A 24,031-nucleotide genomic window follows, 5' to 3' on the forward strand; every position below is an offset into this window, starting at 1 on the left:
CACTGTGCTCTTTATTACTTAGTTGGTGTGTTTCTGAATACTAAACCAACTGCTTTTCCTCTATGTAAAAAATATTTTATATTTGAAACTAGTTTTATCACAGCTAATTGTGCACGCAGCAAGATGCAGCAAGGAGTAGAAAAGAACTTAAAACTAAGGGAGTGTCCTTGCCTTTGCTGGGAATGTTCTGGAAGCAGGGTGGTGCCTTGCAGAATACAGCAGATGGAGAACTAATCTTTTGGGCTGGTAGCAAGCTCTGGCTTGGACTTCTGTTAGCGGACTGGAGCTGAGACTGCACACAAACCAGAAAAGGTTATAAGTAAATGATCTTTTTTTGTTGTCTCTTTTTTTTACTGTGTGTTGAATCGTACTGTTATGTTGGTGTGTGCTCAAGGCTGTAGAACAGCTTTCTTTTTTTTTGTATGTGGGAGGTGCAGGGGTTTGGGGTTCACTTTTGTAAAGCAGCATTGGTGCCCTTTATTTTCAAGCACTGAGGCTGTTCATCAGATGATTAATTCAGCAAATCATAATAGCATCACTGAAAGATGTATTTTACACAGTGCTTAACATACACAAATCTGTCTGAAAGTAATATAAATCCTAAGATTTCTATAAAGTAAAGGCAGAGCAGCACCAGATGGCTTGTGTGTAGTTCATGGTTGTGATTTAACCTGACAGTCATTCTGGGAAAATAATTGATTTTGCCTTATACATCATTTCAGGCTTTTGGATACAACAGCCCTGTGGCATGTGTTCTAACAACCAGTGAAGACTAAATTGGATTAGTAAGTATTTTCACATAGATAGTCGGCATCTTTTGGACGCCATGGATAAGCAAACTGCATTATGCTGAAATACCTAGAACCAGACATGCAGCAAATTACACTCACAGTGGAAAGGAAACATATAAAATAATTTGCGTACAGGTAGTCCTGATACTGTAGGGATGCTAAAGAGAAACAAAATAGAGACCTAGAGGAGGCCAGTAGCGCAAGGCAGGTTTTTCTGCGCCTGAGGTGACTTTGCCTTTGTCCTGCTGGAATCGACAAGTACATTTGTGTCTCTCGCTTTCCTTTTCTTCATGTGTGCCACTAAATGGTGCCACATCGCAACTACAGCAGTGTTGCTAGATGTGATGTCCAACATTAGTGTGGTTTAACTTTGATTTTATTTAGGGTTTCTCAAATATATTTACTAATAAATAGTATGTTTGTTTGCCTTGAGTTGTTTTATGCCCAAAAGTTTCTCATAAGACAGCAAATGAGCGAAAAAGGCATTGGAGAATGATTCATCCTTTTCATAAACATATTTAATAGTAAGCAAAATCTGGCTTGTGTTTTTTCCAGAAGCTACAGTGACTTTTAGGATAAGCATTTGTAAATGTAAATCACTTGCTAATTTTAATTGGGCTTTGAGTGGAAGGAAGGGTGCAGGAATTAAGCAATTAACCATTTGAAGTCAGAGACTGAAATCCAAGCTTCTGTTTCTACCTGTCAGTACATGCTTTAGGTACTTGAAAAGATTAAGCCCGCAGCTCCATCTGCCCGATGAAGAAGAAATAAATGGGAAGTTGAAAGAGTAAATTAATGTAATTGGCCTGACATGTTACCTGTCACCAGTAAGTCAAAAATGGGTTTGTTTTTACTGTGGAGATGATCTCTAGTTATTTGTAGGGTGTGAAATATTGGAAACAAAAGTTTAAAAAATGATGATTGAGCGTTAAGTATACCCATTTATTCAGTGTTAAAGTTACTACGGAGTGCTTACTAAAATCATTTTGAATGATGCAGTATTTTATATTCTTCCTAGGAACATGCTTCAAAGTGGAATTTCTTTTGTGGAGACTGTCAGTTATAGTTTATATAAACAATAAATTAGCACTTTTGAAATGGATCGGGATTATTAGTAAACAAATAACTGACTACATATTCTAGAACCCATAGTTGTCTGACTGGGGTGGGGGGGAGGAAGGCTTTACTCAGCAATATCCTGCTGCAATTTTGTCATGAAATGAGGCCCCCTTTATGTAAATTTTTACTGGCGCCAGCTAGCTGTAACTGCAGTCTGGCTCAGCTCTGGCAGCAAATAACATGTGTCATGGACTTTTCCCTTGCATGGAGTGTAGAAGCAGTCTGGTTTCTGGACCGTAAGAACTGGATTGATGAATTTGAAAAGATGTACAAAGGAACCTAGATGTAGTTAGATTGCTAGTGTGTGAAAATACTGAGGAATTTTAGCATTTTTTTTAATGTGCTGTCTTAAGCTATGCTGTAATAAATTTATGCTTGTTGGTACTACTGTGTGGTATGTGGGAGGTACCTCACTGCACATAGTTGCTGCAGTGCTAATAGTTGGCAGCATAGAAAGCAGTACAAAGAGTTCTGACTGTAGACACTTTCAGTTGCAACATTCACTTGGAGGCTGTGGTATGCTTATTTAGTGAGCTGTAGTGATACTCCTGGCACACTTACTTGTGTAGATAAGTGGGAGTATCTGCATACTTTAACAAGCAGATGTAGGCTACTAACTGAAAGGTACAATAGCATGGCTCAGACTGGCTGAAGTACAGTGCTGGTGTGTAAATAAAACCTTAGTATCAAGATGGCTGACCTGGAAGTTTACTTGTAGCTCGTGATCCTTGTGCAAATGAGTTACATGTCAGTGACTTACTCAGAGGAGGAAGTTCATTTTGCATGTGTCAAGTTCTCGCCAGGTAAGAGAAGCAACTTGTCTTCTGCCTTAATGTTTCAGAGGCCTTTGAAGTTATTGCTCCACTGAGATGCCCATCCCCTCTTGGCAAAATGCCAGGAATCTTTACTGTATTAAATTTTAGAATTAAATATCAGAGGCATTTTCTGGGAAGCTTGGAAGTCATTTGTTCTTGCTGTAATTATTTTTGGGTTGCTGTTGTTGCAGGGAACATACCTAGCAATTATTATAAAATGTTTATATAAGTTAAACTGAAGGCTTTAAAATATACCAGAAATTCCGGTATGTACTTTTTGGTCTTGATGTTGCTGGTTTTTTACATTTGGTTCAAACCTCTACTGTTTTGCTGCTGTTATTTTGTCTCTATAGTGACACCAGTTGATGCATGTGGAGGCATAGCACTGCTGTGAGCTAACCCCTAAAAAGGGTGCAGAATTTAGAGGGGTGAATCTACCAATGGTGGATTTTTTTTTTGGTTTCGCAATATCACAAGAAACTTCTTATCCTGCTTGTGGTTTAAATTCTCTTATTTTTGAGATGGCAAAGCTGTTTTGAAGTATTGAACATGCAGTGTTTTCTGTGTATCTGTTAGTGTAAATACACATTCACTAATGTGTCTATATAAATTTTAAATTTTTTTTTTTAAATAGGGAAGCAGATCAGAATATGATATTTATGATGGTATCTCAAAAGGCTTGTCTTATCACTTTGTTAAAAAGTTGCCACTCTGAAACAGCCAATTCAGTAATAAACTGTATTGTGGTTATGCATACAATGTGTGAAAGGACTGCATTGAGCAGATGTGCTGGTTCTGCATGTGTGTATTTGTATTGTTGCCTTATGACAATTCAGAAAGTTGTGACAGGATGGGAAACTGGAAGGGGGTGATGCTAAAAGAAAATGATTGGATTTTGAAAATCTCTGAGCTAGAGAGAAGAAAGAATTGAAGAGACACGAACAGGCCAAGAAAAACATGGGAAGAATCACTTAAAAGTAAACAGCAGCTTAAGAAAGGGATATGGAACTGGCAGTAGACAGGGTTGGTCCAGATGAAGAAAGAGTAAGAAGATTAATCGGAGAGAATGAAACTAAAAAGGCAGAGGGGCAAATTAGCAGGTAAATTTATTTGAGCTTAAAATGAGATGGTTATAAACTAAAAATACTAGAGCCATTCTAAAATTGGCTATGAATTGAGGCCAAGAGAAAGATGCAAATATGCTAGGAAAGCGTATGTAACAACTGGTTGATACAGAGGAGGGGGGAATTTAATGACAATATAGAAAGGTATACTTCTGCAATATTATGACAAAGAATAAAGTGCTGTGTGTCAGCAATTTGGGCCAAATGGATATTTTGTTTTGTGTATCTCGTTTACACTGAAACCTTTAATAGCCATTTTTAGCAATAACTTAAAATTTGATGTGAGGTACAAGTTTGCTTTTGTCATTCAGAAGCCTAGTTATATACATGCCAAGGCTAAAAATCTATGAAAACAGCATGTGTGAAAGTAAGTAAATAGGTGTATACTAGATCTGGGATGACTCTTCCCCCCCCCCCCCCCCCAAATTACAGTAGAAATCACAGTTCAACAACTATAAAGGTTTTCCATGAAGAGCAAATTCTGTTAAAATCCATCTAGCTTTCATTGCATGGTGAAGGAAGCAATTCAGGGCCCCTCCCTCCTTTTCTGTAAAGTGGGAGGATGTAGAGGAGAAATAGGCATTGAGTAGGACATGACAAAATACAGAAAACCAATTAAAAGAAACTAAATGCTCCTGAGAGAGAACTTCGGCTAGTAAAGCTAAGGATAAGAAGTGTCTTTCCCTATTTTTAATAACCCCCTCATCTTTAACAGTAATGTACATGATGGTGATTACACAAAGCATAGTAAAATAGAAAAGGCAGAAGTTACAACAAATATTCTTGTACAGTTTTTATATAGAAGTGAGGTAATTTTTTTTGTAGTATTTTGCAGGTGATTTTAAGTACTCAAGAGCTGTGAGTTACAAGGAAGTTACTGAACAGTACATGATAGACATTTCTAAACAGAAGCTGTAAACTGGTCGGTGTAATCTGCACCCAGGAGTTCTAAAAAAAATTGGCTGAGAATATTTCTCTTCTCTTGAGGGTTCTTTTTTCGCCCCATAACTCTCGGAATACAATGAAAATTCTAGAAGATCTGGAAGACAGCTATTCAGAAAGGTCAAGCAGGATGACCTAAATGGTTATTTAGCCTAACATCCATCCTTGGGAAAAATAATAAAGGAATGCCCAAGGGATTCAATAAATGCATAAAGAATATCAATAGAATTAATGTTGAGATGATTTAATGGAAAACAAAACTGTGAAAAAGAAAAGTTTTAGAACACATTTTCTTGTAAATAAGTGGTATGCCTAGCACATTTGTGCCTTGGTATAGTGTTTTTATTTTTTCTTTTTTAAACTGTAAGTAAAAACACTAAATTGGTTAACTTTTAAAGCTTATTAATGGAACTTTTAAAGCTTATTAGTGGGGGGAACACTATCACTGGAAGTTGCATTTTTCAAGTCAAGTTTTTTAGTAGTTTGTACTGTAGAGAAGTTACTTCCAGTAATTTACAGATGGTAAAAAAGATGTAGAAAAGCAAAAACAGTGGTTCTCTTGCAGAGTCATCTGGTTCATTTGCGCAGTGGGACACACTCAGTCTATTATAGCAAAATCTGAAGTTGTACATTCAGAAGCAGCCATTACAGAATATATCTTCTTAACAGGGAATTGTACCCTGCAGAAGCTTAATCAATATGGGTTACTTTCCTGTTGTCCACAGGTTTTTTTAATAATGTTGAAAAATTAGGAAGGGTATGCTGTAAAGGGCATAGAAAAGGCTTGGGCTGGGGAACGTACCATCATAGAGTAATTTAGGATGGAAGGGACCTCTGGAGGTCACATAGTCCTCCTACCTCTTGCTCAGAAGAGGATAACTTCAAAATTAGATCAAGGTTGCTCAGGGGCTTGTCAAGTTGAGTTTTGAAAGTCTCCAAGGATGGAGATTCCACGGCGCCTCTGGAAGTCCTGTTGCCGTGTTTGACCACCCTCATTATGAAGAATTTTTCTCTGTATCTGTCTGGAATTTCTGTTGCTAAAAGCTGTATCTGTTCTCTTTTGTCAGTTTGCTGTGCATCTCTGAAAAGCGTCTGGTGCAGTCTTCTTTACCAAGTAGGTTGTTGAAGATAGCAATTAGTTGTCTTCCTTTAGCCATCCCTTCTTCATGATGCATAAATTCAGCTCCCTAGTCTCACCTCATGCATCATATCCTCCAACCCCTAACCATCTCAGTGGCCTTCCACTGGACTCACTCCATTTAATATCACTATTGTATTAGGGGGGGCTGAAAAGTAGATGCCGTACTTCAGATGTAGCCTTGCAGGTGCCAAGCAAAGTAGAATAACCACTTCCCTTGAGCTGCTAATTACATTTTTGCTTATGCAGCCCAGTCTTGTGTCTTAAGAAAGAATAAGTCTGTTTTTAGCTTACGAAAGAGATAATTAGGATATAAAGAGATGTAGGATATAGAATAAAGAGATATTTCAACTATATAAGTTCCTTTAAAAGGTGAAAATGACTAGTAAAATAGGCTTCCTAGTCCACAGAGACAGGAAAAGTGATGGGAAACAGGAGACAGACTAGCTAATATTTAGAAATGGTACTGCTTGCTTATTTATTTATTTAAACCTTAAATTATGAGTAAATAAAGGAGGCAGTGAATCCCTTCTTTCTTTTGTCTTCTTCCAGAAGACATCCAGTCTTGGTTTGAAGACAGGCTTTACTTAGAAGAATGGCCAAACTATGGCACTTAAGGCATTTCAAAGCCTTATGAAGTTTATGTGTGACTTCATGACTTCAGCTCTCCAGCTGGGTTATGTGGGATAGTGCTGGCTTGAAGTCTTTCATATAATCTAAATCATTGTTAATCTAAATTATCTGTTAACTTTATTATTATAAATCCTAGTTATCTAGTAGGGGTTGTTACAACTTTTATTGCTAGTTTGTCTTAGGACCTGGCTGCATATTTAACCAAACTTTGCCCTGTCTTACACTAAAATGGTGAGACCCCACAAGAGTTGTTGTGATCTTCTGCCTTAGCACCATTTTTGCACCATCTTGCCATGTGGCTATTAGCCAGATAAGATACTTAAATGATAAAGTCAAGAAATTTAGTCAGTTTTGCATTAGCTAAGTGTCTTTCTGTTTTCAGCAAATGAATGGCTGAGGGTATTAATGGTCTGAGGAGGTGGTGAGACTAGATCACATAGTGATTCCTTTTGGTGTCATGCTCCCAAGTAAGACTTCCTTAATTCTAGTGGCTTGATATTTTTCACCAGTCATTCTGGAGTGATTCTGTGGGTTTTTCCCCCTTTCCCCCACTTTCTTCTAGAACAAACAATAGGCAAGCCTTAATCTCCCATGCAGCAGAATTATAACTGTTGGATGAAATCCCAAAAGGTCAAGAAAAGTAAAATACTTGATAGTATTCAGTCATCCTAGTGACATGTAGTCCAGTGACTTTCTCTGTCTCTTTTCTCCTTTCTGTTTTGTTGTGTTTTTTTTTTTCTTAACTTGTGGTTAGACCTGCTCTGAAGTTGCACCTTATTTGGCATTTGTTTCTTTTGCATTTAGATCTATTTGCTGTTGTTTACCAAAAGTAGTATTTACAGCTGTGAATAGTATGATTCTTGCAGTGCCTTGGTTTAGAACTTCAGTGATATTTTCCGCTTGCTTATGACCAGTCACAAGCGTAGCTAACAATTGTGATACCAGCCCACATGGCGGGGTAGAGGGGGAAGGTTCCTTGTATTCTCCATCGGCAGCCTCGTAGAGGAGAGAGTGAAGCCTTGTTTACCTACTCTGAATAGATTTGAACTCTGCTTAGGAAGGATAGCTAATAATGCTTCCAGGATCTAAATCTATGCTCCAAACAATGAACTTACTCTCTTTACTAAGGAGAGTTTAAATTTGTGCGGTTTTCTAGCTTTAACTCAATTTTATATGGAGAGAGCATCAGCAACTTTTGATGCATGTAGTTGGTTTCTTTACTCTGTGAGTGTGTTTAATTACAAAACTCTGTCACACCTTCTGGATTTGTTACCACGAGATGTGATGGAAAGAGAATTCTGAATATACTGTAGCTCAGGTTTCCCCATTAACTTTCCTAATGCCATCAGTTACATGTTTGACAGCATCAGGGAGACTGAAATTGTCTCATGAACAAATCCTCAAAGTGAGAAAGTTGTAGGATCTCCTGTTTCTCATTGGATAGGGTAAGTGGAATAGCACGCATGGCAGCACAGGAGCTGCATATGCACTCCAGGAAGGCTTGTTGATTGTGTAAGGAGGATCTGATAATCTTCTAGAACAGACAGTAGAAATTCTCTGTAAACCAACTCAGTAGTGGATAATGCCCTGCAAAACCATGTCCAGGACTGTTGACTGGGCACAGAAAATCCAGCTATCATAGGAACTATTGAAGTTAAAATACTAAAACTCACTGCAGTGCCACTTAAATAGATAATACAGGCTGTCAGTTGGTTTGGACATGCCATGAATATTTCTGACTTAGAATAAGAGATGAGCTTCTTGTAGGAGTAGGCTTCACTTCCACCTTTTAAAGGAAAGTTACTCTAACAAAGAACTAGCATTCACTTAGCAAGGATATTGGAAGAACAGCCTGCAGCATAATGAAAGTACTTTAGTGTGTGCAAATCTGATAAAAGGCTAGCTGAAACTGAAGCAGACAAAAGCTAAGATTATTCATCTCTTAAGCAAACAGCACTGTATCTATTATGTACAAAATCCGAGGAGTTTTCATCTCTCAGCACAGTTATTTCTTAAAATCTCAAGTCTGTAACTAAAAGTGGTGTGCATCCTTGAATTATTAGTACCTGTTTTCTGTTGGCTTTCCTAAGAGGAGGATGGAAACATTTTGGTGATGAGTACTCTAGTTTTGGCAAAGTGGAAAAGAAATTTTTCTTCCCAAAACTGTGATTATTAACTATGCAGTTCAAATGCAGTATATACAGTGGTTTGAGAGGTTTTGGGAGAATTTTTTCTTCATGCGTTGAAAGCCCTCAGTGATAGCGTTATAGCCGCTGCATCATTTGGGAAGGCCACCAGACTCTTAGACTGTTACCAGCAGTCTTTTCTTTTAAAGTTGTGCACTTTGAAAATGAGATGGAAACTGTCAGGATTCGTTAACTCTTACAAAATGGGTAGTAGTGCCTGTGCTGAAGCTTCTAGCTTCAATCAGTACAGAATAATAAGTTCATTTTATAATCATTTATGAGCTGTGAGAAGAAACCTTTAGAGTGTCTCCTGCGCATGTCATGATGGCCAAGAACGCCGATCCAGAGAAAATCCATTCTGCGTGGACGCTGAAGTCGGTGAATGCTAGTGAACGTGTATCAGTACTATGACCATGAACCCACGACGGTGCTATGTTAAGATGTGGAACTAGCGCTTTGAAGCATTAGCAGAGCTGGACTAATTTTGTCCAAAGACACAATAACAAGACATAATTCTAAAATTATAGGGCATCTCTAACACCAAAGGCCAGATACATAAGAAGGCAATATCTACTTCACAGATTTTTTTTTTGCATTATGCTGTGCCATATGACTAGTCAAACACCTGTATACAAATGTACGGTGGCCTTGTTTTGATATAACTTCAAGACATTTCACTAAACCTTTGTTAGTGGTGGGTACTAGTTCTGATAGTGACAAGGTTCAAGCAGAAACAAAACCAAGCAGATAATTTCTAAGCTGAAAGCTAGTTTGCTCAAAGAATTGCTTCTTGATTTGCAATATAGTTCAAGTCCTAAGACATAGAGATGGAAAGGTTAGATATAAAGTATTTGCAAGTTGAGGGTAATCTATAGCTGGATTTCAGAGCCTTCCTGTTTAGGAATCAAGAGTAGACCAGACATTACTTGTCAGAATGCGAAAATGTCATGTATCTTATAGAAGATGTAAAGGAGAAGCTTGTCTTCTGCGACCTATAAAGCAGGTTTTTTGTGAATCATCTTCATTATTGTACATCAAATCACTTGTTTGTTTGGGAGATCGATCACCAGGTAAGAAGTATTAGATACTTGGAGCTGGAATTACAGTATTTCAGATAAGTGGTTTTTCAAGGTCAGTCAACAGGCGGAAAAGTGAATTCTTGGTTTGTTCTTACTCAGAAACACCATGAGGTTCCTTAATTCTGTTCTGGAAAGGTAGGGGATCTTGACACCTTCAAGATAATTTATTACAAAATCTGTTGTTACTCATTCACAGAATACGAACCTTTCATATGAGACTCCCATGTCAAATTTCAGTTGTCTTCTTTCAAAACTGGGCCAGACTTATTTGAGTCAGAGTCTGAAAATAGCATTGATTTGTTGAGAAACCGTTCCTCTCCCCTCCCGCTTTTTAAGAGGTTAAATAAGCTTTCCTGTGTGTACTATGTGAAATATTTGTGAACTTGTAACTGATACCTAGTTAGCACAGTCCACATGGTTTGTGCCCTTTTGGTGAAGCACAAGGATAATTTTGAATTGGGCTACAGATTGCTTTTGATGTATAATATATACAAAAAAGTCTGTTTTAGAGGGTTTTGGTCCCTTAAAAGTATATTACAAAATGCTAGTTTTTATTAGATGCTTTTTTCTTTTTTATTCTTCCCCAAGAGATTCTCCTCTACAGCAGCCAGACAAATTCTTTTGGCTTGTCAGTAGTCTGGAAAAGGAAAGGAGGTATTTGCCATGAGTTTTCTATATTTCTTGAATTTAACATCAGTTACTGTCTGTCTGAATATAATATGTTGTTTATTTTAGTTCGCAGGATAGGATTTGCTTCCTAAATGTGGTCATCTAAAGCCATTTTAGATGCTGTAGGATATGACTCCTGTATCTCAACTGCAATTGAGGGAACAGGTCTCCTGTAGGTCTTGTGTTATATCTGCCAGCTTCATGTGTGTTCTAGAGCATCAGATATGGCACTAGTTGCCTATACTTAGGCTACTGAGTCTCGTTTGGTGTGCTCATAAGCTCCTCTTTAAGCTTGTACATTCACCACAGCTTATTATAGCTTCTCTCTCTGTATCCTGTTGTCCTTAAAGTTAGAAGGTATGAGCATTTCAGAACTCTTCAGGCAAAACGCTGCTGTGTACTTTGCTTAACTAAGATGGACACGTTCAGATCACAGAACACAAGTAAATCTGTTTTCCCCATCAAGATATACTACTTACACTGTGTTCTGTACTCTCATAAATGTGAATGATTTGAGATAGCAAATGAATTGCAGTAGCATTGTCTAAAACTTCTTGGTGGTTGATATGTTCTAGGAGCTAGTTTCGTAGTAGAAGCATTCTTATCTTCAGCAAGAACAATAAAGCCCTGAAATGGATCTTCTTTCTTTGGTTATTCAGGGGTTTTGGTGATGTTCTTGCTTTGGTTACTCAGGGCTTTTGGTCACGTTTTCCCACTTGGTGTTTTTTTTCAATATCCTTGTGAAAAAAGATCACGTATGCAGTGGCATTTGGAAAGAACTTGTCAGTTTGATCTTTTTTTTTCTTTTCTTAGAAGCAATACATTTATTAATGACCACTTTCACTCTTCAAAATTCAGTTTCTGAATAACATTCTTAAATAATGGGGAGTCTCATAGTTGATAAAATAAGTCCTTCACAGTATTATAATTGTTTTAAGGTCAAGTATTAAACTTGGGATATTCAGAATTGGTGTTAACCTTCAAAGGAAATCATGCCAGATCATAGGAATTCATAGCTGAGACAGTCATCTAACCTTAACTTTGCTTTCATATAATACCACATAATCTCACAAAAAAGCATTTTAGAGGTTTTTGTTCCAAAATTACTAAACAGATTTACAGATGTATTAGAAACCTTTCCATCATTCTTTTTTTCCCCCCTTCTTGTAAAGCAATGGTCATTTTGATGCAAAGTGTTGATTTAAAGATCATAAAGTAAGTTCTAGAGCTTCCATATCCATTGTGAAAATAAAATGCACTAGCTTATTTAAGAACATAAACTAGATAAAAGCTGTCTTCTCAGTACAGATTAGATTTATTTGCTTTTGTATTTACTTACTGTGTTACTGAGTCCTTTAGCTGTACCTTCTGACTAGCTGATGTTGAGGTTGGTTTTCTAAGGAAATTTGTTCTACTGGGAGGAAGAGGCAAGGCTCTCCTAGTTCACTTTAACTGTTATAATTCCTGGGTGGTTTTGTCAATGGAATTTAGAGAAAAATAAACATCTGTCACTTTTCAGACAAGAAAAACTGAGGCTGGATATGCAGTTACTTGACCAGGGTTAAAATGTTGATTATTAGCAGGATTAAAATGGAAACCAAATCATCTTCAGGATACTATGACTCCAGGTCGTAGTACCTTGTGATAAAGATAATGACAAATCGTGACGCAAGATGTCATTGCAACCCACCCCCACCCACTGGGTGGGAAAGGAGGATTAGAGCAATCACGTTTGTTTTTCCTTCTCTTCTCCCCCACCCCCAACCTCCCAAGCGTACGTGATTGTGAGGAACAGTCATCTGATGATCTTTTTCTGTCCAAAGCCTTATCCACAGGAATATGTATCTTGTTCTGCCAGCAAATAGGCAGGCCTTGCCCTGAAATCTCAGCTGCCCAGCATGGTATAGAGAATCTGTTGCTGCTGCGTTCTTGTCCCAAAGTCTTTGTTTTGCTCTATCCCTTTTCGCTTTTAGTACTTCAGTGCTATACTTCAGTACACAGCCTGGTGCATCTTTGCTAGTTATGTTTACTCTTGACATACGGAGGCTTTGGAATCTCTGGGCCTTTGGCCTTCACTATGCCTAGATCTAGTCTGATTCTTTATAAGTCCCCTCAGACTGACTGATGTTGAGAAAGTATATGACTCTACTTAAAGCTGAATTCAATATGTATACTTTCTGCTTCATCTCGCCTTCGCTCCAGTGCCTGGATAACCTCAAAAGGTTACGTACTTAGCAATATTATGGATCTGTGTGAGAAATGAAAGCCCTTCCCGTGCAAGCTCACGTCTCCATTTGAAGAAGCGTCTTCCCCAGAGAAACTGAAAAAGGCAAAGCTGAAGAAGCAGAAAAACATTTGCAGTGCAAGATGAAGCACATCCACAGATCCTGTCAGAATCTGAGCATTCTGACTTTATTTTTGGTGAGACTGCCTCTATGCCTAGCCTGGTTATTGATTATCTCTCTGAGAATCAGGACTTTTAGAATGCAGGAAGCCTCAGGAACATGATACTTCCTTTTCCAGGTTACCCCTTGGTGCCAAATGGTCTGTTATTTTTAGAAGTCAGTTCTTGGCATTGGAGACCCTTATTATCTCTATGCAGAATTCTGACCATCCCCTTACCCTTATGACTTCGAAGCAGAGATATGGATGACACTCATCTAATTTCTTGATACTTGTCTTAAGACCAACATGTTTCAGATCTTCTTCAAGGATATCTTCTAGGGCGATCAGACTAAAGACATGCATGGTAAGTGATGTGAAGAGAATCATGAGATACTGCTTCAGACACAAAGATGATGGTTTTCTCTCCCACATGAGAGAGAATCCACTTCTGCCCCAGCTTATCCCATCTTTCATAGTTGTTGGTGGCACCTTCCTCACCCAAAGTTGGAGAAGTAACCACTCACTTACCAAGATGTGCATTTCTATTTCAGGCCTGCAAGCAGATTTCCTTATCTCCAAGTATTTCTTGTACACAGATGGAAGTCTTTCTTGTTACTGTACATGTACACTCACATTTTCTGGAGAATGCTAGAGCCAAGGGCTGCTCTTCATATCCCCAGAGAGTACAGGAGAGCAGGTTCCTAGGGTGGACAGGTGATTTGCGTTTATTTCTTTATCACAGGGGTAGTACAAGCACTGAATGTACTTTGCAAAGAAGCGTCAGCATGCTGATGCGCGTACCTTGCTACTTTTAACTTAAATGTGGGGAAGTTTTTAGCAATAGAATGAACAAGAAAGTAACAGAGGTTCCACCATGAAACTTTTGGTATGCTGCTGTGACAGATCTTTTCTCTTACGATTTCTCTCTTTCTCAACTTGCTAAGGCAAAGCAAGCTGAGTTGTTTGTCTGCCTTGTTTAGGAAGTATATAACTGTTTTTTCTCTATCTGCTAGTGGAAGGTAAGCTCTTCTCTACATGGTGTTGAATTGCTTTTGTATGTTTAACCAGTTTTTCTTCTGTACTAGTTTTGATTGCTCAGTGAGCTATAAACAGTCTTTGTTGTTGCCTTAATAACTTGAGTCTAAACTTAGATCAGTTTGCTACTAGATGAAGTCTTTTAGTGGCTCTTAGTTTGAGGAGGGGGGAGGGTGAGTTATGGCAGGCATTGATGTATTCCATATTGTGTTTCCACTGAGTGAGATCTCTGAGGAATTATTCAAATTTTTCACTCATGTTGGTCATAGTACTTCATCTTGTTTAAAAGGTTTCTCTTAATTTTTCCAAAAGCATTGGTCTTTCAAGTGTTGAAGCATCTGTACATGTATTTGATGTGAGTGTCTTGAGATTTTTATCTGTGCAGAATCAAAACTTTTTGGAAAATCTCTCAGCTATTTATTTCTATTACCAAAAAATCAAAAACATCATTGCGTCTGTCCAAGAATCGTTTAGCTGGATGTTGGACTGCATCAAAGCATCTTGGAAGCTTGCAAGATGCATCAGCCAAGGCTGGTGAGAGCTTCCCTGTTCAGTGAGAGTTGAATCCATAGTGTAGAGCATGGCTGTCTTTAAATGTTTTTCAGGGTAGCCCTTTGGATACCATGATGAGCAGAACTGTTGATTCTGTTCAGAACCTGCCCACATCAAGTTCTGAAAGTGGTCTGCAGGTGCAGCAAGATGATCAGAGGTGACCTTGGTCATCTTCAAATGCAAATTTGCAACCATTCAGAAAAGTTTTAACAGTAGTTGCAATTCCTTGAGCTGCCTGTTTTTATATAATACATACATACACACACTTTTTTTTCTGGTTTACAGTGACATTTTAAGACATACCTATTACTAGTTTTGGCTTATCATTTAACACTTCATAATGCAGCTCAGATGTCTTTCTGGCAGTAAAATGACTCTGATGAGCCAAAAGTGTGTGTTTTCTTTTATGTATTTACTGTTGAGCACTGGGAGAAATGGGTGTACAGGTGTGTAATGTGTGAGTACAGGGAGAAGGAAACTGAGCTGCAAAGTTTGTGTGTAACCGTATTATGGAAAATGCATATAGACAGCATAGCTCAAGGAACTTCACACACTGATAGAGATTAACTGTTTGAATAGACTGAAAATGAGCTGAAAATAGTCTGCTGAGGTTTGCTGAAGTTCTTTCTATAAAAGTGTGGAAGTTGTGGTGTGCTGTGAGGTGGTTCTGTCTCAGCAGTGTCTTTTAGTCTGACTGAATATACAACCTTACGCTGTCAAGTCTAACTTCAGTTGAAATGCTTCCTGCCTTTACGTCTGTCTTCCTTTTCACTGTCTCAGTACACTCCAATAAGATGCAGAATGAAAGAAAGTCAGGAAGGAAGGAACAAACTTGATTTTGTCTTAAATTTGAATGTATAGATCATCTCCTCCCCCCCCCCCCCCAAATAAATCTCAAGTCCTCTACAATATTCGGATTGGAGCAGGATTTTTTTCAACCTTTTCTTTAGGAAGAGTGGTTTAGAGAAGTGCTAGCAGACCCTCAGTTGGCAAACATCCTTCACTTAGAAGTTTTTAGAAGTGACTCTTCCTTGCCTGGATAGGAGTGGTAAGAAAGACCACAGAATCTGAACTGACTGAAAGAGCTCCTCTGCTCTTCTCCCATGGTTATTGTGGCAATAAAGAGTTACCAACAGTAGTCTAATAAGGCAGAGGAATAGGCTCTCAAGCTTGGTGCTCACTTGTCTTCCTCACCCTCCATCTTCCTTTCCTGGTTTCAAAATGAGCCAGAGCTGCTTCATGCCAGCAGTGTCAGCCCCGCTGCATCTCAGTTCAGAAAGAAAGCTGATGGGAGTTCTTGGATCTCTTGGTTTAGAATCTGGTACTCTGACTGTAGGCTGAATGCGGTCTGACCACAACAAAGGATCTCCACTGAACAAAGCAAATGTGTCTGAGTGCCCCTTTTGAAGTCAGTATATCAAACATGCTTAAACTCTAAAGAATAAACCTGCAGTTTTGCCAGTCAGGGGAATCCTATCTCAAATTTTGCTCTACATGATAAGGAGAATTAGATAGTATTAAATTTGGGTCTCACTAGGAATCAAAAAATATGCAGCTGTAGCAACAAGTACAGCCACTGGTTAGTTCCTTTCTGTAACTACTCTGAGATGGAGAATGAGAAAATTCATTAAGGTTCTGGTTGACAAACTCACTGAGAATAGCAGAGGAAGCAGTTTCTGGTTACTCTCGTGTGAGAATTCTGCTAAAAGATGCTGAGTAAAATCTGTTTCTCTCGGAAGCATTTTGGAGAGAATACCCGAATACTGTCCATCAGGAAGCATAGCAGCCTGCCAGTTTTGATGTGGTTCCAGAGAGACAGTGGTCCCTTCCCTCCTCCCCCCAAACAGTAAGTATTTTTGGGGGGGGAGGGAAGATAGGTGATACAGAAATTCTGCAGAAGAGGAAGAACATACTACTTGACCAGTCTGAGGTAAATCCTTGTTTCCTATCGCTCTTTTTAGATGGAAAAACTTAACGCGGGATGAAGGCTTCTTCCAGACAAAACTGAAAGACTGTTGGCTATTATAGCTATAGGGTTCACTCAAGATCACATTCTTTTTCTCTCTATAAGGATGGTATTATATGTGAATGGTGATATAGAAAGAAGACCTATTGCTAGACTAGCTTACAAACAATGAAAAAGATTAAAAAAAAAAAAAAAATTAAGGATTATCCATGACTCCTACTATTGTAGACAGTTTTATTATTGTAACAACTTCTTTTGTTGGAATATTACTAGAATAAATTACTAATCCAGCATCTGCTAAAAGAGAAGGAAAAGTTAAACCTTTAATCTGGCTTAGCTCTAGGAAAGAATCTTCCACTTCTGTATTAAGTCAACGCAATTTGATATCCATTTATTGCGGTTATGATACTTGGAAGGTTTTATCATTTGTGGAGAAGTGCTACTAGTATTTTAGAAGGTTGGTGGTATTGCTGTTTAACATCTTCATGTCATCCTTTTAGATGGCTTCCTTAGTGAAGCCTTTTCCAGAAACAAAATGTCATAGCTAGATGAGTTGGGATGCTTTGTTATTGCTTTTCTCACAAATAGAGGAAATGAGAACTTTTCATGTTTCCCTGGCACATTTGCAATCTTGAATATTGATAGAAGATTTGCAGTAATTTGCCTTATTGCAGAGGAGAAAATAAAACTAATAGGAACGCTTGTTCTCTCAAAACGAACACATTTTTTACTATCCCCTCATGGATCAGTAGTTTCTTGTGCAGGCAGTCTCCATTGGGGCTGTGCAAGATTTTTGAAGATGTTAGTGACAACTTTCAAAGACCATTCAGGTTAGAAGGAATCTCAGGAGATTATCTAGCTCAATTACTTCTATTAACCTTTCTTCAACATTTTATTTAGATAAATTCTTCCCTGAGAAGGTCTCTGAATAGTTCAGGTGACAAGTGAGTATGACCAGGTAATACTGACCTTCTGGGCACGTAAACAGGTCAGGTCAGTTTATTGTTACAGATGGAAACTTAACAAGAGGTATTGTCACACATGCAGAATTATGAGGAGAATGTGGAGTTACTGTCCGCACAGTCATCAGGAAACAGCTCAGCTATGGTGTGTGCCAGCACATGGGGAGGAGACAGATGATATGTACTGATGTTTGCGGTTGTTGAAAGAGAAATTCACAAATTCACCCTTGAGGACTTGGGGTAAGGTGAATCTGTAGTCCATTCCTTAAAGAAAGCGTTGCGGCTTGCTGGTTCAGCAGGCGAAAGTGAACCTGTGTAGGAACTTCATTCAGAATAAATAAGAAAGCTTTAACATCGAAAGGGAAAAAAAAATCTCAGTAGATGCAACAGAAGACAGTGTGATCTCCTGTTTTCAGCAGGGTTTCAAAGTCAGGATATAATTTAGGATTCTTGATTCAAAGTATGCTCTTTCCCTCAATGTAATAGGCTGGATCTACTGTGCCTTCTTTAGTGGTTGGTAAATACAGAGCTAGAGTTTTAAATCACAAATAAAGTACTTTTGTTTACAGTTCATGCTTAGTAGTATAGAGGTTTTCATTTACTCAGCCTATTTCTTTTCTTCAGAGAGTCTCCAACTGCTTTCTGCATTTGGCAGGCTTTCTGACAGTTGAGCTATTACAGTTAATCTTAAATCTTCAGAGTTCAAGAGAGCTTTCCTGTGAGGCTTTAATACCACTTGTCAGTGGCAACATTCATGAGTATTATTCACACTGCCTACTTCTGGCATTTAACTTTTTAGGTGGCACTTGGGAAGCTTTCTAGGGAAAAAAGATGGAAATTTACCATAGGTTATCACCCTGTCCTAAGTGACTCTGTGCAAGTGCCTTTTTCTCTATATAATTTTATATGGAGTTTAGGAACACAAGCCTTTTAAGACATATAAAATAGATGCATAAATTCTTGTGCTTTTTGTTTGTGATGATGGTGCTTTTGGATTGCTGCCTCGAATGCCTTTCTCTCCCTTCTCTCCCCCCCACCCCCGCCCCCAAAGGTAAAATTAGGGATGATTTTGTACAGTTATTTTGAGCTCTCTAGAAAACAATTTGCAGAAGTCTTGTAGAGCTCCAGTACTAACCACTACTGGAAACGTTGCATGGAAAGCATCATTATAGCATGAACATTATTTTTTAGGTCCAGACTCAAAACATTTTATGGACCATTCTGGCAAAATCAGTGCCAAATGTTAGATCAGTCAACCTCAACTGGCAGCTCCTCTTTTGGTATTGTATACTACTGGAATGCTAGCTTGATCTTTCATGCAGATTTACAGTACTTCATGAATTTGTGATATCTTGTTTCTTTGTTTTCAAAGATCTACAGCAGCAACCAAAAAAATAACCTTATTGTTGAAATAAATTTTTTTTGTTTTTGTTTATTTCTATCAGAGCATGCCACCTCCTTTCCCCTTATGGAGGCAACCCTGGCTGGCAGTAGAGGTGGGACTCTGGACCCACTCTTTCTGAGCAGCACGGGTCTCAAGAGGATTGAACCTCTAGATGTATTTCTCTAGTCCACCAGGCTAGTACCTATGATCTTACTGGTCAGCCCTGCTAAACATTCTGGCGTATATAGTCATTTATCTGCAAAAACATTCTTTGTCATCCCTCCTACTTTTAACACCTTGCCAGGAGCAAACAAAGATAACCAGTAAATAAAGTGTTCATCTCTTCCATTCTCTTCCCCAGTGTTACTGTACAGGGGAGTGTTGGTTCCTATATTCTCTGCCTTTTAAGATAGATTCTAGAACGTTTAAAGATCTAGAATATTGTTAAGGAGAAGTGGCACAGAAAGCTTGGCAGCTGTATGCCTTGATGCTTGGTAGGTTTGCCACTTCTGTTATTACAGCCTACAGAGTTCTGCTTTGTGGATTGCAGTATCACCTGTTGCTGCATCAATAAAAAGATGCTGACTTCCTCCTTTTGTCTCCAGGTTCATTGCCAGCTTCATGCACAGTTGACATTGTCACTTAGTGCAAACCGAGACTGATAGTCCTGTTGGAAAAGAATTCTACAGGAAAAGAATTAAAAATAATCATAGTGGATGGGAGGTTAAAAGACAGGAATAATTTTTGCAGAGTATTTCTTGTGCATCTTGTATAATTGCAAGTCTCATTGGGGTCATTAGTGAGGATCCTCCTAAGTCAACACATAAGAAATACTTAGGGAAGTGTAAGTTGGTCTAGATCTCCTTTGAAGTCTGTGTTCCCTCCAGGTGAAATGTGGAGTTCTTTTTTTATTTGGTAGAACATCTTTGCACTCTTCATTTTGCAGTTGTCTCTTTGCAAGAAACATGAACTGAGAATACCCAGAGCACCCTGTGTACAAAAGGAAGGTCAGGAGCATATTTTGCATGTGATTTTCTTTTTTTTCTGTTTCCTCTTCAAGGACCTATCTGTAGGATATTGAGGTTCCAGAAAGGTAGATTCTCTTGGTTGTGGAGGAGAAATGTCTTTAGAGTACAGAGATTTTCACTTACTTTTTTTTGTATGTTAAAAGTCCATATTGCTTTGTAATATCAACAATGTGCATGTAATTTACAGGAAATATTTCAGATTCCTAGTTGAGGTATCTAACTGCTGGGATGGGTTTTGCCATTTGGTCATCCCACCACACAAAAGATAAGTGTCAACTACTTAGTAGTTATAACAATTTATTTATAGAGACCAGAGATTGAAAGATTAATCCAGGTGAGATCATCCTTGTAAGTAACCAGCTTTCTTGGAATAATTTTAAAGCTCTTTATGTACTGATCACAGAAATCCACACTCTTCAGAAGTACCTAAGTCAGTAAGAACTTACAAGAATGACTAACTGAAATGAAGCTTTTTATCAAAGACATGTTTCCAAAAGTATTCCTCACGTTTCTGGGACTTACTCTTGCAGCTGGATGATGCAAAACATTTTCCAAGTCGGACTGTGTCTAGGTGGGAGACAGTGTTTGAATAAGTCATAAGCGTCCCAGCACACAGTGTCTTGTGAAATAGGTGAAGAGATCAGGCATGGAACATAGTCTCCATCCTTTACCCTTATCAAGGTATTTGGGGACGTTACTTCTAGCTGAGGCTGGGCAATCCAGTTATGTCATCTTTTAAACTCATGGAATACCTTTTCTTTGTGAAGATTCCTGGGAAGAGTTCTGGGACTCTGACTGGCGTGCCAGGCAATTTACTTTTGCGCCACAGTTAGGTACTGACAGCACAACAGCAATGTTTATGTTCATAGAAAGGGAAGAGCCATGTCTTCCTCTTTCAGGCAGTAATTCTTTCTGGGTTTTGCAGCAAAATGATATTTTCAGACTCATATTTTCTTAAGGATATTCAGAAACATCTCTACATCATCTCTTTCATTGGAGATACAGTTGGTGTATGCCTCTCTGATACAGAAGATCATGAGACAAAAAAGAAGGTCATAATAGACCTAGAATAGATTATGCAGTTTCTGTACACACAAACTTCTCGATTCATTCTTGATTTCTCTCTTGCTGTGCTATGGCTGAAAATCCCCCCAGAAGATTCTACTGTAGAGCAAGAAACCCTGCACTAGCTGGACTTACATAAGAAATGAAGATGGAAACTCTCTGTGAACAGTTTCCCTTGGCAATCTGATGCTGCTTTGAAATCTTCTAGGACTTTTTATTTCTGATACTTCAATATAAAACTTTCTAGCCGACCCCTTTTTATCAAGATTCATATTGCAGGATGAGAAATTGCAATAGCTAGATTACTGTTAGATCAGTATTTTGTTATTCTGTGCCCTTGGGATGTATGTGTAACATTAGTCAGGTCTATCCTCTCCCGTTTTGAACAGTTAAATGAGCATTTGCTTTTTGTCCCTGATCAGTTTAAGGCTGTGATTTGAAGAGTGGTGGCCTGAAGTGCATGCTTGATTCCATTTATTTTAGTATTTCATAAAAGTATAGCTATATTTACACCTCTCATCTGAAGAGCCTACCCCTAATTATTACAATTTCATCCTCTCATGCTTCCCCAATCCTTACTCAGTCCAAAGGGAAATGATACTGCATACAGTTCTTGTAGTAAAGTTCATATTACAAGGCAATCAGGAATGCTTAATGCTTAAATGCTGCTTAATAAGGTCAGGAGTTCATAAGAATGCATTTCTAAGTATGTGTGAACATTGTATAAGCTATTTAAGATAGAGCTGCATAGCTGTGCTGGTGCTCATGCTGCTAGAAGTCTGGAAGACTCATTTGTTCTTTTAAAGAGTATCTCTGTGTTTGCGTGTGCAGAACAGCCATGTGGGGCAGGTGCAGGCTGCTGCCCGGTAAAGGTGTTGTTTCCTAGCAAGCATCAGTGGGTTAGATGACGGTTCTGCAAATGCAGTCCTTTAGCCAAGTAGGTGGATTCTAGGGTGTGGGGGTGTTTTAGAGTTTTTTGGGTTGTGGGTGTTTCCCCCCGCCATCCAGTACATTCCATGTGGGCAGTCACTCACTTCTCACATCCGGATAATATGTTTCAAGGAGTATCAGTAGCTGTGCTGTGGTTTGAAATTTTCGTTATTGTTGTTACTGTTAAAGTCTCTCCTTTCTGTTCTTGCTGCCTTGAAAGGAGGAAAGGCAGTACAGTGGTTGAAATCTTCAGTGGGTTTTCTGTGACGCTGTCATAGTCATTTCTTAGCACATGCAAACACTCTAATATATATTTCATCTGCAGAAGAAACACAGGTATTTAGAAAAGTGCAGGAGATGAAAATATCTCTTCCCACTTCTCACTCCTCCTTTCCCCCCACTTTTTCTAGTATGTTGCTAGCTCTGACTTTTGACAGCATAATGTGCAGACTTGGGAGACAAATCTTTTTGGTAGAAGATTATAAAAACAGAGTAATTTAACTTCTAGACAGACTAATTTTACAGGCTAATTTGTGCCTTTAAAGAAAAACTATTGACTGGTCTTTGAAAATTCTACTGCATCATATTTCATAAAACAGTTGGGAGAAGCTTGTTTTTTCACTTGACGTGATGCTATTTAATCAGTGCATTACAGATCTTTAGAGAAGGAGAGAGGAAAAAAGATGAGGTTATTAAAAGAGCCTTAGGTTCCATTGAATATTCCCAAATGGTAAATGTCAGAATTGAGATGAAGCTAAGAGATGTTACTTAGCAACTGTGGGTGTTCTGTCTCGGCCACAGATGAATACAGCAAGTGCTTACAGCAGCAGTAAAATAAGTCTGGGGAAGGATGTCTAAGGAAGCCAGTTTTCTTCCTAAAATTTGATAATCTCTTCCCCATTCCGACACTAGTAAATCTTTAAACTGCCTTTGTCAGGGATGGGAAGCAACAACCTGACAACAAAACTAATTTTGAAAATTGATACTTTCCTAGTGGTGACATCTTTTAATATTTAATCAAATACAAAATGTAACACCAAAATATTAAAGATAAGCTTTAGTTTTTCAGATCCTTGACATTTTTAAAGAATTTGATACAGTATTACACTGGATTAGTTACTGGATTAGCACTTATGGGAACTGGGAAAAATTATTTTGTGGTGTCTGAGGATAACTTTTTTTCTAGTTGCATCAGTCCTAATTGTCCTCTGTGATCCTCTCACTGTGTTCCGTGCTGTACGTTTATTCAGATGTATTGTGTGCTCTTAGGCTGGTTCTGGAAGCCCCTACAGGCAGCAGCCTCATCTCTTCTTTTCCTGACTTTTCTCATTGGAAACATATTTTGAAATCCTGTTTCTTCTTGATGCAACTTTTGAACTGTTTGAACGATCTTCTGAAATGAAGTTTTTCAGATGAAAAAGAAAGATGAGGAAATAGAATGTGACATTTGAAAATTTTGTATAGAAACACAATCTGAATTGGTGGAAATTTTACAGTACTTCCTTTAAATCAACAAGCTTCATAGATGAGAGGAACTTCTTTAAAAAATGTATTGCATTCCACTTCCTTCTATTTTCTCCCTTAAGTTATTCCATTTGATTTCTTGGCATTAAAGGTGTTACTTTTTTGACAGGAATTTTGACAGAAAAAAAGTTTTGTAGTTGCTCAGTGCCCCTGATTTAGACTTCTGAAACAAAGACCCCATAGTAGTAGGGGAAGGGTAAGCCTAGCAATGTATCTTAAAACAGAAAAATGATAGAGTAGTGTTGACTTGAAATTGTATTTGTCTAGCTTGTTGTGTAGAGTATTGCTGAACAAAACATACAAGTCCTGAAACATACTCTCTTTTCATTACTCCTGCTTCACCCTAAGCTATTAAAACTGCTAGCTTTATCTGTTTACATCTAAACTACTTAATACAACTTGAAGAATTCCTTTTAGATCCTGTTAAACTTAGCACTCTTTGCATCATCTTGGAGCGCATTTCTCAATATTTTTATCCGCAGTGTTCACTGAATGAACAGTATATCCTGCCATGTCAGAATGGTAAACAATCAAAAAAAAAAGAAACTTAGGAAGAAGATGCAAAATAAAGCCTTAATCTTGTTGGTTGACCAAAGAACTGGAAGTCACACACTTGGAATTCGTATCTCAGATCTGACAGATGTCTCTGTGGCTAAATAAGAAATTACATTTCGGAAGCGGAGTCTCATTTGGTTGCATCAACT

The 24,031-nt window shown here is 38.3% G+C and overlaps 1 protein-coding gene across 10 annotated transcripts in view; it reads left to right on the forward strand.

Annotated features, from left to right (window-relative positions):
* Positions 1 to 24,031, forward strand: part of ATF7IP (activating transcription factor 7 interacting protein) — a 114,067-nt gene that overhangs the window by 14,638 nt on the left and 75,398 nt on the right. For 2 of the 10 annotated variants that reach the window (XM_064511391.1, XM_064511398.1), the window contains exon 1: positions 2,307 to 2,713. The exons of 4 other annotated variants lie outside the window; for them this stretch is intronic. In XM_064511391.1, coding sequence (XP_064367461.1) covers positions 2,694 to 2,713 — 20 coding nt within the window. In that variant the 5' untranslated portion in view covers positions 2,307 to 2,693. Of the gene's footprint in view, positions 1 to 722; positions 786 to 2,306; positions 2,714 to 24,031 lie in introns of those variants that run through there. 4 more of the 10 variants (XM_026101034.2, XM_026101043.2, XM_064511420.1 and 1 more) reach the window with 3 other exon arrangements.

This window comes from Dromaius novaehollandiae, chromosome 1, assembly GCF_036370855.1.
Source record: "Dromaius novaehollandiae isolate bDroNov1 chromosome 1, bDroNov1.hap1, whole genome shotgun sequence".
Classification (NCBI taxonomy): domain Eukaryota; kingdom Metazoa; phylum Chordata; class Aves; order Casuariiformes; family Dromaiidae; genus Dromaius; species Dromaius novaehollandiae.